This window comes from Amblyomma americanum, chromosome 11 (genome assembly GCF_052857255.1).
Source record: "Amblyomma americanum isolate KBUSLIRL-KWMA chromosome 11, ASM5285725v1, whole genome shotgun sequence".
NCBI lineage: Eukaryota > Metazoa > Arthropoda > Arachnida > Ixodida > Ixodidae > Amblyomma > Amblyomma americanum.
This window is the reverse complement of record NC_135507.1, coordinates 48970596-48986495: the sequence shown is the minus strand read 5'-3', so window position 1 is coordinate 48986495 and position 15900 is coordinate 48970596. Positions and strand designations below refer to the sequence as shown.

The 15900-nt window shown below is 48.2% G+C and overlaps 1 protein-coding gene across 6 annotated transcripts in view; it reads right to left on the bottom strand.

Moving 5' to 3' along the window:
* Stacl (SH3 and cysteine-rich domain-containing protein) overlaps positions 1-15900 on the bottom strand; it is a 348123-nt gene that overhangs the window by 78444 nt on the left and 253779 nt on the right. For all 6 annotated transcript variants that reach the window (XM_077644121.1, XM_077644119.1, XM_077644120.1 and 3 more), the window contains 3 exons: positions 6667-6736; positions 3301-3453; positions 2521-2823 (listed from right to left, as the gene is read on the bottom strand). In XM_077644121.1, coding sequence (XP_077500247.1) covers positions 2521-2823; positions 3301-3453; positions 6667-6736 — 526 coding nt within the window. The remainder of the gene's footprint in view (positions 1-2520; positions 2824-3300; positions 3454-6666; positions 6737-15900) is intronic.

Sequence of the window (15900 nt, the reverse complement as noted above, 5' to 3'; positions counted from 1 at the left end):
AGATGAACAAAGGGAACAGGATGACCCATCAGTCGAGTGGCCTTGCTATGTGATGTCGTCATTTCATGCTGGCGCCCACCGCGAAACCTCAGCGTGTGAAGGGTCTGGTTATGGCGATGAAAGAAAGTAAATGTGATTAAAAAGCCGCAGATTAAAACTTTAGGACAAATCTCGTCAAGAACCGAAAGAATACGGCTACATAAAACCGAAAACATCGCACTGACTTCTTGAAGACCTTTTCTAGCTCAAGAAGTGAGCGCCCACCTTACCCCACCCCTCAATAAGACGAGCGTGCTAAACGCAACTTTAGTTCCGCTATGGAGAGAAAAACAAAAACAAATGACTCAGTATTGATAGAGCACATTTAACATCGAATTCGCATTTCTACTGACATTTCATCGATCCAGCTTTCGCAACCTTCTAAAGGCGAACACAGCTACAAGCGGACGACATAATCACTGCTGCTCTCCGACCTTCTGCTGTCCTTCAACACAAAGCAGAACTTCAGAAAAAGCTACACGCCAGCTTGTTTTCCACTTCGCCTATACCTATAGCAAGAACAAAACATTTCAAGGCCTTGAGCAGGCAACAACCACTGTGACCTTGGCGTTTTTGTCGATCGAACGCTTCCACCCGTCCTTCGCTGAGATAGCTCTTTTATTCTGGCTTAGAAACCGGAGTGCAATGGCGATGCTACTTCGATTACAGGGTCTACATCGGAACCGCGTTTGCCACACAGTCGAAGCCATCGGCAGCTATATGAGAAGGCTGGACACTATCGGCGAACAGTACCGAGATGGAGGACGAAACAGCGACTTCCGGGACCCAGCGGAAACGATCGAATGATCACCTAGAGTCTGCCTCCACCCGGGCTTCGTCCACGAGATTTACAACGCTCCGATCGAATAGCAGTCACGACGGGCGGGCTGGTTGCCCAAATGGACCCCACACTGCGCTAATGCGAACAGTTCGCCTGTCAGCGCAAGACTACATGGTCGTAGAGCGCGAAGATAACTCCTAATAGGTTCGGGACGACACACAGAGGTGGAGGGGGGAGGGGTTGGGGTAAGACTAGCCACTACGTATACACGCACAAACACAGACACGTCAAAACTGCTGGACTCGAATCGACACTCAGACCATTGGCAGCGCGTTTGTGACGCGGAAGGAGGACCACTCAGCGACTGAGTGGCGCGGCAGGGGGTGGTTTGTTGACCGCCGCTTGGCGGCGCTCTCGTTGTTAGCCTACGGTGCACAGACGCAGTGTCGCGAGGTGGCGCTAATGGATGGCCCGTCTCGGTGACGTCACGCGGCCGTCGGTTATTGGCGCTGACGAGAAGGGGCGCGGAAGCTGGACACCGCAGGTGGCGGCGTTGGCGATGCTCGAGGAGGCACTTAGCGCAGTAATGACCCTGTCCCGCACCAGGACGAGTGCATTAGTGCCGGGACAATGGGAAGTGGTGTGCTGGAGCATGACCTGTTTCAGTGGGTTTTTCTCCGACGCTGCTGAAAACACACTCTCGAAATTGGGCTACTGAAGTCGCCAGAGCGACATTCGTGAGGCTCGTTCGGCGATTTCGTTGGCACGGGCCGAGAACTCTGTGGTGACCGCCTTACCGGAAGTGCTAATTTTGAAACTCATCACCACCGGGCTTGAAAAATGTGACTGTCTATTGTCCCGCTCTGCTGCTGTATGCACTGTAAGGGGGCGGAGGATTTTTCAAGCCGCAAACGTACGGCTTTTCCCTCCGCCTCCTTCCACTTCTTTGTGGAGAATAAAACTCGTATGTATGTATGCAAATATCAATTGAAGGAACGGAGAGGAGTAATGAGCCCACAAAAGAGTGCCCCATCATGGCTTGCAGTTCAAAGATGCGCCAATAGAAAATGCCCAGGGGAATCCCTCAAGGCGGATTATTTTCCAAATAAGGGAGTAATTACTTTTGAGCACCCACACAAACGCAGCCATGCGGGAACAAAAAAAATCTGTAAAGCTTTGATAGAAACTTTGTAGTTCAAGAAAGATTTGTTCAGGTCCCATGATCGAACACAAAAACCTGGTTCATAGAGCGAGTGCCTCGGAGAAGTGGTGATCTTGGGCTTGATGTCCGGACTAAGAAAGTTTTCGTAGCCGTATGGCTGCACCTGGATTGGTGCTAATTAGAAATTACTTGCTAATTTGAAAGACATGCCAGGTAACACAGGTAAATTCGATCGCTGGGGCCCTCACTTAAAGACTAGTGGAAGCCGAAGTATTAGGGATACGAGGGCACAAAATCTGATTACAAATCATCGTGGTATCGTCTCTACGGTCAGTTTGTAGAGACCAGGAGGAAAGATATCGCCTGCATGGTCCTTAGTCGCCCACTATCCGGGGGCCGCTTGCCCCCGATGACGGGTAACTATTTCTTGAATAGTTACTTTCGCGTGTCAATCAATCAATCAATCAATCAATCAATCAATCAATCAATCAATCAATCAATCAATCAATCAATCAATCAATCAAAGCAGGCAGCGCACCTTTGCCGCGAGCACCTCCGAGGCGGCCATCATGGACTGTGCCACGATGGTGCTGACATCGCAGTAGACGTCCTGCAGCTCGTCCAGCAGCCGGGGCAGCGTGCTGTTGTAGTACTCCTCCAGCATGCCGTTGGTGGCGGCCAGCTGTTGCACGTACGCGTTGTGGCAGTCGTAGTAGGCCGCCAGCGCTGCCTGCTCCTCGGAGGCAGTCAAAGGGGACTTCTGGTCCAGCGGCGCCGCAGTCAGGTCCGGGCAGCCGCGGCGACACACCGCCCGGTACGCCTCCGCGTACTCGCCCTGGCACTGAACACGAAGGGAGCAGTAGAGGCTTAGGGAAAGGGGGGCAGCACACACCAATATTGGCAACACGTGGCCCAATAAAAGATAACCTCCAGCTAAAATCGAAGGTCCAGGAACTGATTCCCTCGGACTCAATCGAAGCCTTGCTCGAAAGGTAGCGGGTCGCGGCATGCTGAAATTGCTGTGCACAAGATATTTCAAGGAAGAATAAGATTCAGGAAAGAAGTCTTAGCTCTTCTGAGGGTACACTTTCCACAACCGTCACCTATTTGTGCCACAGAGGGGCGAGAAGTTGGGTTGTTTTTCTTCGAAGGGTTAAAAGAACTCTTGTTTTAAACCTTCCGAACCTTCGGAGCTTCGTGGGCACCGTAAGCTCCCGGCAACACCACCTGAACTGACCACTTGCTGGAGGTTGGGAAGTTCTTACTGGAGGAGTACGCGAAGAGGATTAGATGAATCAGCGTAGCTTGCATCGCATACCTTGTTGAGCAGTTCCTCGGCTTTGACGAGGATGGTCTCGAAGCTCTCTCGGTGCAGGAAGACCTTTCGCGACTGCGCCTTGCGGTGGAAGGTCTTCTCAAGCAGCATGACTCCCATGTGCTGGCCCAGGCAGCGGGAGATATCACCGTGCACCTGTCCGAAGACGGTGTAACAGTAACATCAAGCTATTGAGGTCGGCTTAGAAGCATTACCACTACTGGCATCATTATTATATCGGTAGTGTTGTCGGAGTCAGCAACACCACCACTACCGGCTTCGGCATAACCTCAACCACTTCAGCTGTCGAGAACATTATCTCCAACAGCGCGGCGCAGATTTTGTTGTTCAAATAGTTGGGCTGCGGAATAGTTCGAGCCCTTAGGGTCCTGTTTTTTTTGAAATTATAGTGAATTAGGCCGAATGAACAATGCCAAAGCAGCTAGTTACACTCCTTGATGGCCATCGAGCATTATTTCAACAATGAAGACAAACGCTTGGAGCAGTTAGCAGACGCTGGTAACCCAAAGTGATCAATAACTCACGCCCTAATAATAGAAAACCATTTCTGAAAGAGTATACATACAAAGCAGAGCTGCATTTGTCGTATTTATAACTTGTTAAAAATTCATCGCGGGGAGATATTTCGGTATGAACTCTACAGCGCGAAATACGGCATCGCACACTGGGATTATCCTCTTCTCGCACTACTCCAACAGAGATAACGTTCAGATACAGTAGCCGTGGGGCATGACGAGGCAAGCGGCCATTGTGCTGTGCTTTTCTGTGTCGCGTGTGCGTCTTCTTGGCTGGTTACAGTCATGCTGAACATGCATTATCAGCAGGTCCAAAACTCAGTCTTGTTATGAAGCAACTGTGACGTTGAAATAAGAGATTAATCGCATCCGGCTTCAATTTCGGCGTTTTCAACTCCATTTCGGCTAACGTGTTACAACCGACACCGTGAAACAGCCGAAGTTTCACAATTTATCTCCGCGTTGTATCGTACGATATTAAAAAAATTGGCGGTGGTTTAGCTCTGGTTAAACCTGGAGTGACGCGATAGCTACAGCTGGCCGAGTGGAACTTGGGCACGTGACAAACCACGTGACGAACCACGTGATCAGCCACGGCGCCGCGCCGCCGGCAGCTGCTCCGCGCCACGTGACCAACCACGTGACAGCGTGTGGCGCGCCGCCACGCTGAAGGCTCGAAATGCTACCGTAATGTAGCTATCGCTACAAAAAAGCCTAGTAGCAAGAGTCCAGTTTGATCGATTGCTTTTTAAGCATGGAAAAATCTCCTCTCTAGAGCGCCCTGACTTTAGCAGTGGCGTGGCGATTTCATGAAAGGAGAAAACAATTGCTCCTTAAGCCATATATGCCTAGTGTCCCATACATAGACCACCGATGTTTTGCTCAGTAATTCTAAAAGTTGATTATGTAAAAGGTAGCGAATGCTAGCTTAGGTTCAAGAGGGTCTAAGCTTATTTCTGTGCAAGGGTTATCTTATGTGCGTTCAGTTTTGTGCGCTCAGAAAGATTGGCCAGCTCTGGAGGCCATTTCTAAATATTACCTACATCGACTACATTGTAATTTTGCAAGAAAAACATAGTTTTTTCTCATTGTTATAACGAAATAACCGCGCATGATGAGAAATGAGATTCTAAAGTCAACGTCGAATATATGAAGCTTTACCACACGTAACAGATAGCGAATCGGCCTAGTATCCTTAATTGCAGGACAGCTAAATATTCGGCTTTGAGAGAATATTTGAACCTATAAAAGGATGACTCTGATTTGTGAAGAGATACAAAACATTTTATATAAAACAATATTTTGATTTTTTTTACATGTCTTAAGTTTCGGCATATATGGGAGGACTTTAACAGGTAAAAGCAGGGGAATGTAACTGGGTGAACCCAGGGCTTAGGGCGCTAGCGTTACGATGGGACAAAGTAAAAATAAAAACAAATGCTCCTGTTTATGTCATTAACACAGAGAGTGTTAGGAGAAAAGAAGAAATAAACTTAAGGGCTCCTTACCCCTGCAGTTAGGTATAACGTGCTTCGCCATTAATACACTGAGACAAAACGAGAGGGTTATGTCCTGTACTCATTTATCCTGAAATATTAATCAGTGAAGCTGCCTACTCCCAACTTTTTTCCCTCACACTATCTTGTCTGGGCTGCACGCGTTTGCTTGAGTGTTGAGTTTGTGTCACGTGACACTGTAAAGAGGACGCCACTTGAGGGTTCTACCCAGTGAACTTCGAAACCAGAGAAGTTTGAAATTAAGGTTACGACAGCAGTACAAGGTACTGGGAAAAATAAAGCAATGTGGTTAAGGTTACGAGACAGAAACAGGTCGGCACAGGTTAGAAAACAATCTGCAGTGAAAAATACCTTAACGGAATTCGAGGTGTTGATGTACAGCCGTGAGCATTATGAGAGGCAACAGATTGAACATTCTTTTATTGAGTGCCTAGTGTGACAAGAACAGTTTTCTTCTAGTTCTCCAACTTGCTTTCTTCTTGGTATATATGAGCTTGGAATGAGCAGCCTCTTTGCAGTTCTAAATATTTAATAATAATTGCTTTTGGGGGAAGGAAATGGCGCAGTATCTGTCTCATATATCGTTGGACACCTGAACCGCGCCGTAAGGGTAGGGATAAGGGAGGGAATGAAAGAAGAAAGGAAGAAGGGGTGCCGTAGTGGAGGGCTCCGGAATAATTTCGACCACCTGGGGGTCCTTAACGTGCACTGACATCGCACAGCACACGGGCGCCTTGGCGTTTTGCCTCCATAAAAACGCAGCCGCCGCGGTCGGGTTCAACGGAGCCCTCCACTACGGCACCCCTTCTTCCTTTCTTCTTTCACTCCCTCCCTTATCTTGGTATATACGATATACAAAACTCATTATCAAATTCAGCGTAACCAGAAAATTCAAAATTTTGTGGAAAGCTTTTGTTCCCTTTCATGGCGCTCCCGACTCTATGTGAATGAGAAACGCAATGCAGAGGATAGATAGCCTTTTATACGTTAAGCTAAACGAATCAGTTCAAGGGAAGACAAACGTTGCAAGGGGAGACAGAATGTTTGCAGAAAGATGAGATTAGAAAATTGGCTGGTATAGCCTGGCCACGGTTGGTGTGGGATTGGGTTAATAGGAGTTCAGTGAGAGAAATACCTTGGTCCTGCCGCACCCGGACATAGGCTGATTGGTGGTGACGGTAGTTTAAGAAGTGAGTCAGCAAATAAATGGCGTGTTCTTATTTCCGTGCAAATGTGCCGTGGAACGCCAAACTCCAACGCAGGGTCCTTCATTCTGCCTACTGCGAGAACATGACGTAGTAGGGGTTCAAGCTCACCTGTGAGTCTACCTCCACCTCCTGCAGGAGCACTTCCCAGCAGTTGAACAGGCTGCTGTGGTACGGAGGCCTGCGAAGGAGAGGAAAAGAGGGAGGCAGTTAGAGAAAGCAACTATTTTCCGCTCATCTTATCAAACAGTTCTAGCCAGACAAAAACATTTTTCAACGGAAGAGATTTTATGCGCGCAATTTTATAACATATTGTACGATTTTGCTATAATGACTTAAGTATCCGCAGATCTCCCGTCTGCTGGCTTGTATTCTTTTGCTATTAACGTTTTTGCTACCGTCAAAAAGCGTTCCCCATAGGTCTTCTATGGCAGTCATAAACTGCCTGATGCGAGCGATGGCAAAACTCTAATAATAATTAATAATAATTGGTTTCTGGGGAAAGGAAATGGCGCAGTATCTGTCTCATATATCTTTGGACACCTGAACCGCGCCTTAAGGGAAAGGATAAAGGAGGGGGTGAAATAAGAAAGGAAGAAAGAGGTGCCGTAGTGGAGGGCTCCGGAATAATTTCGACCACCTGGGGATCTTTAACGTGCACTGACATCACACATCACATGGACGCCCATGTGCTGTGTGATGTCAGTGCACGTTAAAGATCCCAGGTGGTCGAAATTATTCCGGAGCCCTCCACTACGGCACCTGAGGCGTCTCGTCCACCCCACGCACACTGGTCACTTTTCATCTGATGGCAAAACTCTCAAAGATTTTGCTACGCATCAGAAGAATGAACCATTGCCTTCAATATTTTCGTAACAGTACCTCATAAGGTTTTATTCAAAATTTTCGTGTAAGAGTGCTGGACATGTGTAATGTCTGCCATGAAGCGAGGATGCCGTAATTCCAAAGTTGGGCAACTGATCTGGGGCACTAGGGCAACACTGCTACTGCTACCCTAGCAGTTGTGTTACAACAGTGTTGCTGCAGTTCTGCAGTTGTACTACTACCGTAGTATCAGGAGTGGTTGTTTTGTTGAGATAGGCAAAAAAGTGAAATGGGCGCGGAAACCACAGCTGGCCCCACTGATCGATGGGTGGCTGAACCATACAGCGACTGAAACAGAGCAAGACTGGAGAGAGACAAGGCGTGCTAATGAGGCAAACTGTGCAGTGGGTAGATGATGCAGAATATTTATGAGAAATAGTACCGATGTAAATATGACTGCAAACGAAAGAGAAACAATTATGGGGACGCTCAAGTCGCCTCAAGAGTGAAATGTGATAGCATTACATTTCACATTTGTCGCAGATGCTTTTGCAACTTTGTGTGTATGTGTGTGTGTGAGCGTGAGTGTGTGTGGGCGTGAGCGTGAGTGTGTGTGTGAGCGTGTGTGTGCGTGAGTGTGTGTGTGAGTGTGTGTGTGAGTGTGAGTGTGTGTGTGTGTGAGAGTGTGAGTGTGTGTGTGTGTGAGTGTGTGTGTGTGTGTTTGCGTCAGTTTCTTTGCAATTGGCAGTCCATCAATCGCCAGAACCTGATTGCTAGCTCCAGTAGCGGGTAGCCGCACTGCTGTGGCGGTGCCGGCATTTGCATACTGTATATCACGTTTTTGTTTTCATATTTTTGATTAGATTCATTATCCACGTTGCTGTCTAGACAACTATAAATCCGATAGAAACCTGGCGTCTAGAAACCCACTTGGAAGGTTGTGATGACGTCACCAGGTCGGGTGACCTCTCTCCACCTATCATTAATTTAATTACCACTTGCCATGGTGGCCAGGTTACCACCTGTCAAGGTGGGCAGTTTGTTAAGACGTTACAAGGCCACGTGACCTCTCTCGACCAAATCAGCGAATTGCGTGACACCGGACATCACCAGGGTTTCGGTGTGATGACAACTCTAATGCAATCAGGTTAAAAAGCAGTGCCCAGAAAAAAAAACGAAACGCCGGGACCTTTCAAGCAGTGCAAAGTAACTGGGTCTTTTAACACGGCATTTAGTTTAATCATCTCAATCCAGTACTGCGCGACAAGGACACTAGATGGCGCCTCGAGCCTACATAGACGCTGCTAGCGATACCTCCACTCTTACGCCGGCCTTCGGAAAGAGGCAGCAAAAGTCATGCAAACGTCGTTATCGGCAAAAGGATACACGTTTGCAGAAGCTCGTGCCGTTGTACAAGAAGAGGTAGCGGATCGGGCTTAGTCTCAAGAAGGAAGGGAATGAAGAGATCCTCTCCTTCTCCCGCAAGAAGGTAGCAATCTCGTTACTGATCCCAGTGCCTGCATCGCCTCAAGACACGCCATAGGCCTTCCATGCTGTCATCCCACTTCTTTCTTTCTTTCTTTCTCCGTGTTTCATCCTCACAGCTTCTTTCCTGCACATGTCTCGCAGATTACTGCGCCATGCCGTTCGCTCCTTATTCTCATTTATCCTGGGTATACTTCGTCTCGATATAAGCAGCACTGCTGTTTTTTTTTCTTGCATTGTATTTGGTGCAGTTTTTTTTTGTGCTCTTGACAGACAGCCGCAGGTTCATGGTTTTTATTGCAGCGTGACCTTTTGCTCTACGCGCGTTTTTCTTGTTCCACTGTCTGCATCCTCACCTTCGTAGTAGTTGTAACCTTTTGTGTTCCGATGCTGTACGCTTTTTGCGCTCTGGAGAGAGACAACTTCCATGCACCGTCTCTTCTTTCGGCTTGACCTTTTCCAGCACCTTGGTGCGCGTTTGGTTCATCCCACCCTCTGTGTGTCCCACCCTTGTAGCTGTTACAGCTCCGTGTTGCACTTCCAAGCCTGCGCAGCAGTGCAATGATTGCACAACGAGGCCTAATCTCGCGCGCATTTCGCGACGGTCGGCGTCACCTGGCCAGCCGGAGAGATGAACAAAGAGAAACCGCGCCATCCGCTCTCGAGACGCAGGCTTGTCTGCGTAGTGAGCAGCGGAGTTGGGGAGCTGCGTGTAGTGTAGTCGTTGCCGCCGGTCCGCCGGGGACACACAAACGCACTCACAGACTGCCGGGAAAAAACTCGCGCGCAAATTGGGTTAGCTTCCAGACGCGGACAAGCAGAGTGGGGAGGAGAGATGGAATCAGTTAGTGGCAAAGGTCTGAGTTCAGTACAGCGTGGCGTACGGCTTCGGGGTACGTTACAGCCGTTGCGTGTCTTGTAGATGATTCCCAATACGATCACAATGTTCGATTAATATCACATCTCTGAGACAAAGCGCCTATGATGTTTGAATGCTGGACTTTTTAAGCGTAGACGAGAGCCCCTACCAGCACAGAATCGCCATTGTCGTCGCCGTTTTCAAGTGAAGAAGAGGGCTAGTGCCATCGTGTGTAATCTTTTGTACCTAGAGCGCGAAGTATGTTTCACGGTTATGAAGTTAGAATGCTGGGCTTATAAGTGTGTAAAGGATATCATCATTACGTCAATTTAATCAATATTGTAGTCATCATAGTCAGAAGAGAGGGCCGTCTTCTGTCACAATTTAATGTGTCCCGTATTCAAAACACTGTTTCAAGGTTAATGTTTCAACACTAGAGTCATAAATTTAGAAGACCATCATCGTCATCGTTGCCATCATTATGATAAAAAAGACAGCTAACGCAGTCGTCTGCCATCTTGTATGTGTCCCACGGTCAACTCCTGCGCTCTTATGAGGTCGGAGCCATATATAAGGCCTCACTCACATGCCCGATTTTTTTGTACATCTACCGTCATAAGTTGGCGATCTGTAGCGAACACTGAGTAACTCAATGGGGACATTTTCAGCTTGTAATTGTAAGAAATCTAGAAAGTGCGCTGATATTATGCACGAACATGGTGATTATCACTGTTTACTTTTTTTTCACCGCAGCAACATCTCACCTATAAATGTTTCCCACTCTCACACCGTCTATACTCCGTTTGACAGATAGGGAAGCAACGGTGCGGAGGCTGCGGAAGTAGTGCGTTCGCGAAATTATATTATTCTAAAACATAACATTCGTTCTTCTCGAAACATCAGCGAGTGTTTGGATGAAAACAAAGAGTGGTAAAAAACGAAGTGGTGGTATTGAAAATCACTGCAGAAGTTGTGAGGAACTTAGTGTTCGGGATCTCTGGCTGTGATTTTCACTGAGAGTGCAGTTCTTTTGAAGCGAAAAGCTTCACTACGCTAGGTAAAGCAGTCTTCGGTTAGGCAGCACAACGACCTTGAACGACCTTCAGCCCAACCAAGGACAGCCGTGTATGACCACATGCGGTACAGTTATGGTGTCGAACTCTTGACCCCCTTGACCTGGACACATGACCTTTAGTTGACTTTTGACCTTTGACATTGGGTGACTTTTGGGTTGAACTTTGACCTTAAGAACATCCGGTGGGTGATGTGAAGCCACGTGATGAGTAACCATGTGTGCGGAAGTTTTTTGCTCAATTCCAGGGTTAGCCAAGTTAAGCCACTTCCAACTTTTTGGGCGCGGATTTGGCTATGATTTTCACTACGTGTGCACTACTTTTCGGCGCGGAGTATCGCCCCATATATTTATTACTTCTCGAAGTCTTGATAAGTCGCAGGTCGAAAATGTGGCAAGAGGTAGAACAAAGTCCGGAAGGTGTCAGTTACGGCACTCAACTTTTGTCGCAACGAAATAAGCTTGTGTTCACTTTGGTGGTAGGACAAAATACTTTTTAGTGCGCGGACTTAGCCTGCGCGAATAAGCACGCTAGATTTGGCAGGTTGCCTGCTTTGTATGAAACTGAGTGTAGTTCCGACAGCCTTTGAAGGTCAGTGGGATCCATCAAACATTCGATTTTCCCGCAGCCAGTTTTCCCGTTGTGAGTTTTCCTGCGGTGAGTTTTCCCGCGGTGAGTTTTCCCGTGGTGAGTTTTCCCGCGGTGAGTTCTCCCGCGGTGAGTTTTGCCGCGTGATTACGTGGTGGAAACCGTGGAAACTAAAATTATTTGTCCAAATTTCTTTGGGTTGTATATCTTAAAAACTTAAATCACTATCGTCATCGCAGTCATTATCATCTGAAAAGGAGGGCCGGCTGAGCCACGGCCATTTTCTGCTGTGTCCCACGTTAGAATGACTCTTTTGATGCACTTTTAGCTCATCACGATGACCGCCATCTGTGTTAAGTGTACCGGAGGACAGATACACCCCCCCCCTCCTGGTGATCCCCATGTGTCCCCGTCTTGCGCTAGGTGCGGATATGCTATCCCTGTTTCCTTCTTGAATCTGTCGCTTCACTTCGCAGTCTGCTGCTCTATTGGTACGCTTTCCTTTCCTTGAAAATAGACCCAAGGATCATGCTGTTTATACATCGCACGTCCCTTCTATAGAAGTCCGTATCATGAAGCTGCGTCTCTACCCACACTACGAAGTTTCCTGCGTTTTAACATTGCATCAATTTAACCTGCTTACTAGCGTTCATAGAAAGAAAGGATGAGAACTGCGCAGCCGGCACTTAGGTTATCTCAAAATAGTTCAGCGCGTTTCACTGTAAAAGGAAACACCTCGATCGTACGAAAAGATGAAAGCTCGCTTTATTTGGATGTTAAAAGTCCAGAACTTTAAGAAAAAAAAAACACGTACAGAGCCTGTAGGATGAGTCTTCACCTCAGAAACACAATAGAAGACCTGTGGGAATCTTGACTCGAATCGCAGTTTATTCCGTGATTCCGTGTTACGTATAGTCTATTCTAAGCTTTTCCGGCACTCCTTCTTTCGGACAGTAGACAGTTTTAGCTATGTGTACGCAACGGCTTAGCGTACGCAAGGAGTTTGCGGGGACGGTAGTGCGCATGCGCAGAACGCAAGCGCAAGCCCTGCGTCTTGCGTGCGTACGCTAGCCAGCGGACTTAGCGTTGCGGCGCTTGCGTGGCTTGCGTACGCTAACATTGACAAGATGGCGGCGCCCTGCTCGCCCGCTTCGGAATAAATACACGTCGCCGCTGGATTCTTCGACGCAATAGCTCGCTCAAATGGTACCGGTTCGCTTTTATTTTGCCTAATCTTGCCCACACCTAGCGGTATAAGCGATAACTAGCCCCTGTTTTTCAGATAATTTTGTGATTTTCAAGCTCCTAGGCCTAACTATATGCAGTGTGTTTTCCTCGTAGGAACGACACCTGGCGAAGCAGTTTTCTAGCTTTTAGCCAGTTCTTACATTTTCTTCGGTTTGCATAGTTTTTCTTCTTGGAACAAAAAAAGGCTCCCAATGCACTCACACTAGTTATCAGTAATCACGGATTTAATTTCTTCAACCGAGCGTTGATGTGGTTTGACGCCTTGTCACTAGATGGCGCCACGTGCGCCTAAGGGACGCTACGGCACGGCCAGCTAAAACTATACTTCGGAGCGGACAGCGTAACGTACGCAGCGCCGTAGCGCTTTGCGTACGCAAGCACTTGCGTACGCACAGCTAAAACTGTCTAGTATCGCACAGAGTAGCAGCAGCCATTGTGAGGACGTTTTTCTTTTTTCCCCTTGACAGCACAGACCATAACTGAGTGTAGCCGGACAGCACCTGCTCAAGTGCACCTAACTATTAGAGCTGGAGAATCGCACACAAACGCGCAACACATTCCACGCTGTTCTGCGAAGGAGACCGTGGCATTTCGTCCGTCAGCTCGCGTAAGAGTCGTGAGGGAAAAAAAAGGGGGAACGAGGGAACGCGGCAGAAATGACGTTGTCCGGCGGGAAACAAGCACCCCTACAAATAAGCAAGCGCGACCGAGTGGACAGTGACAGAGAATGAACGCGAAGCCGGGAGAGAGTGGTGGAAGCCGAGCGGGAAAGATGGGAGCCGAAAGGTAGTGGGAGGGAAGTTGTTGGGGAAGTGGGGAGAGCGTGGTAGGAGGTCGGGAGCAGGTTAGGCATTGCACACGCGAGAGCGAAACTCGGCGTGTCGACGCGTCGGCCGCCGACAAATTGACGCCGGTGACCCGGCCAGGTGACCTTTCCGGTCTCGCTTTTTGTCGTTGCGACGCCCGCCCGCGCGTCTCGACACTTTCCGGGCAATGGTTTTTATACGGGGGGACCACACGGAATGTCGGACAGTCAAACTGCGTGTCGCTGTGGACCGCACGCGGCACACTCGGCCCGTGAAACTGCGCGAACAGTTTGCATGCCACTGAGTCAATTGGCATTCGTATGCAGGGTCTGACTAGATAACGTGTGGTAGGGTATGATATGGGAGGTCGGATTTATTGTCCTGAAACGGTGTGTGTGATATGAATGACACAGTAGTGGAAAGAATGTTCACTGGCATTGAACAGGCCCTCTAGGTCTTTCGCGTTTCGCCTATACCAAAATGTAGCCGCCGCGGCAGGGATTACATTCCACGGCCCTGGGCTCGGAAGCTGAATGCCATACCCTCTGAGTCACCGCTACAAGTCACTTCGAGCTAAGAATTGACGAAAAAAAAAATCAGGCGAAGGCTGCACAAAGGAAACTAGAATTGCTAGCGGTCGCATTGAGCAAGCAGGGATATATTTTATTTAGTGCAAAATAAATTATTTTACCATCCCTATCATCACGAGTCGGGGCATGCAAACTGAAGGTTAAAAAATTATCGTGGATTAGCTCAGCTAATCCAGGATATACAAAGCGTAAGCGAGATTGAGGTCTCCACTGACCCACGGATCCGGTTGTGCGCCTTTCCTTTCGGGAAAATGAATGACCTTTGCAAAGTTGTCAACGGCAATGAAATCTATGAACGCCGTTGGCTCACGTGTTTGGTTTTTGAGGAAAGGAAATGGCACGGTAACCGTCTCACATATCTCAGTGGACGCCCGAACCGCGCCGTAAAGGAAGGGATAAAGGAGGGAGGGAAAGAAGAAAGAGAAAACTGAAAATTGAAAGTTGGATTTTGAGGAAAGGCGCGGCGCTGCGCAGCGCCGGAACACCTGTGGCTCGGTGCTACTAGTGGCGCATGCGCAGTAGTGTCTAGGGAGCGAGAGAGCGAGAGAGAAACGCGGCAAAGGCGAAAGGTTAGGCGTTTGAGTCGGCGGCGGCCACCTGCGCCGTGCGTGACGTCACTCGTGCTCTGACATACGCCGGCTCGCGCGAAGCGCGGTGTTGACTAGCGTAGTGAAGCTTTTCGCTTCAAAACCTCTCCAACTGACTTCCTATGCGCACTTCTCAGGACCCGCTGCATGAGGCTACCCTATCCCAGGAGGTGTACCAAACGTACCTCTGCGTCTGACACTAAGTAACTGAGATAATCATTTCCAATTAATAATGAACTCTTAAAACCGCGTAAGACACGCAAAAGTTTGAACTACATGGTCACAGAAAGTGGAGAGGAATCTCGAATGGCGTAGTGTGTCTGTGTTACCTTTATAGCCAAACATCATTTTGTTTTTAGGCGTGATTATTACCGCAACGTTTAGAGGAAACGTAATGAAAAGATGGGAAAAAAATTGGTGAAAAATGAAGTCCACAAAATGACGAATGATAGGGTTCCTGTATTCTTATGCAGTTTGGTACGGTGCGCTGTCCAGAGAGGTACCCATTACTTCTCAGAAGGGTATATGCTTGGGCTTGTTGGTTCATAACTTCAAGGTGAAAAACGTAGCGCAAAGAAACGAGGACACAGAAAGACAGACAACACACGGCGCTTTGTGTTGTCCGTCTTTCTGTGTCCTCGTTTCTTTGCGCTACGTTTTTCACCATTACTTCTATTGTAGAAGAGTGTTTTTTTTTCTTTTTTTCTGGACAGTCTCAGTGGTTGGTATTCCATTGCCCTTTGCGCTGTGAAGGAGGCACGTGAAATAATAATAATAATAATTGGTTTTTCGGGGAAAGGAAATGGCGCAGTATCTGTCTCATATATCGTTGGACACATGAACCGCGCCGTAAAGGAAGCGATAAAGGAGGGAGAGAAAGGAAGAAAGAGGTGCCGTAGTGGAGGGCTCCGGAATAATTTCGACCACCTGGGGATCTTTAACGTGCACTGACATCGCACAGCACACGGGCGCCTTTGCGTTTTGCCGCCATAAAAACGCAGCCGCCGCGGTCGGGTTCGAAACCGGGAACTCCGAATCAGTAGCCGAGCGCCCTAACCACTGAGCCACCGCGGCGGGCAGGCACGTGAAATCAGAAATGGTCGCGGCGAGAGCGATCGCGTTTTGAATGTCCCAAGTCTGCCGACGCTTTGATATTTGATAGTCGACGAGCGCCAGTTCATGCTAGCCGTAGTCTCGTTTTCACTGGGTTTTCGCGCGTTGCTTTCAGAACATGGAAGAACTAAAAACTTTCCCGAAATGCCGCATCCTTTTCAGTGGTCTAGA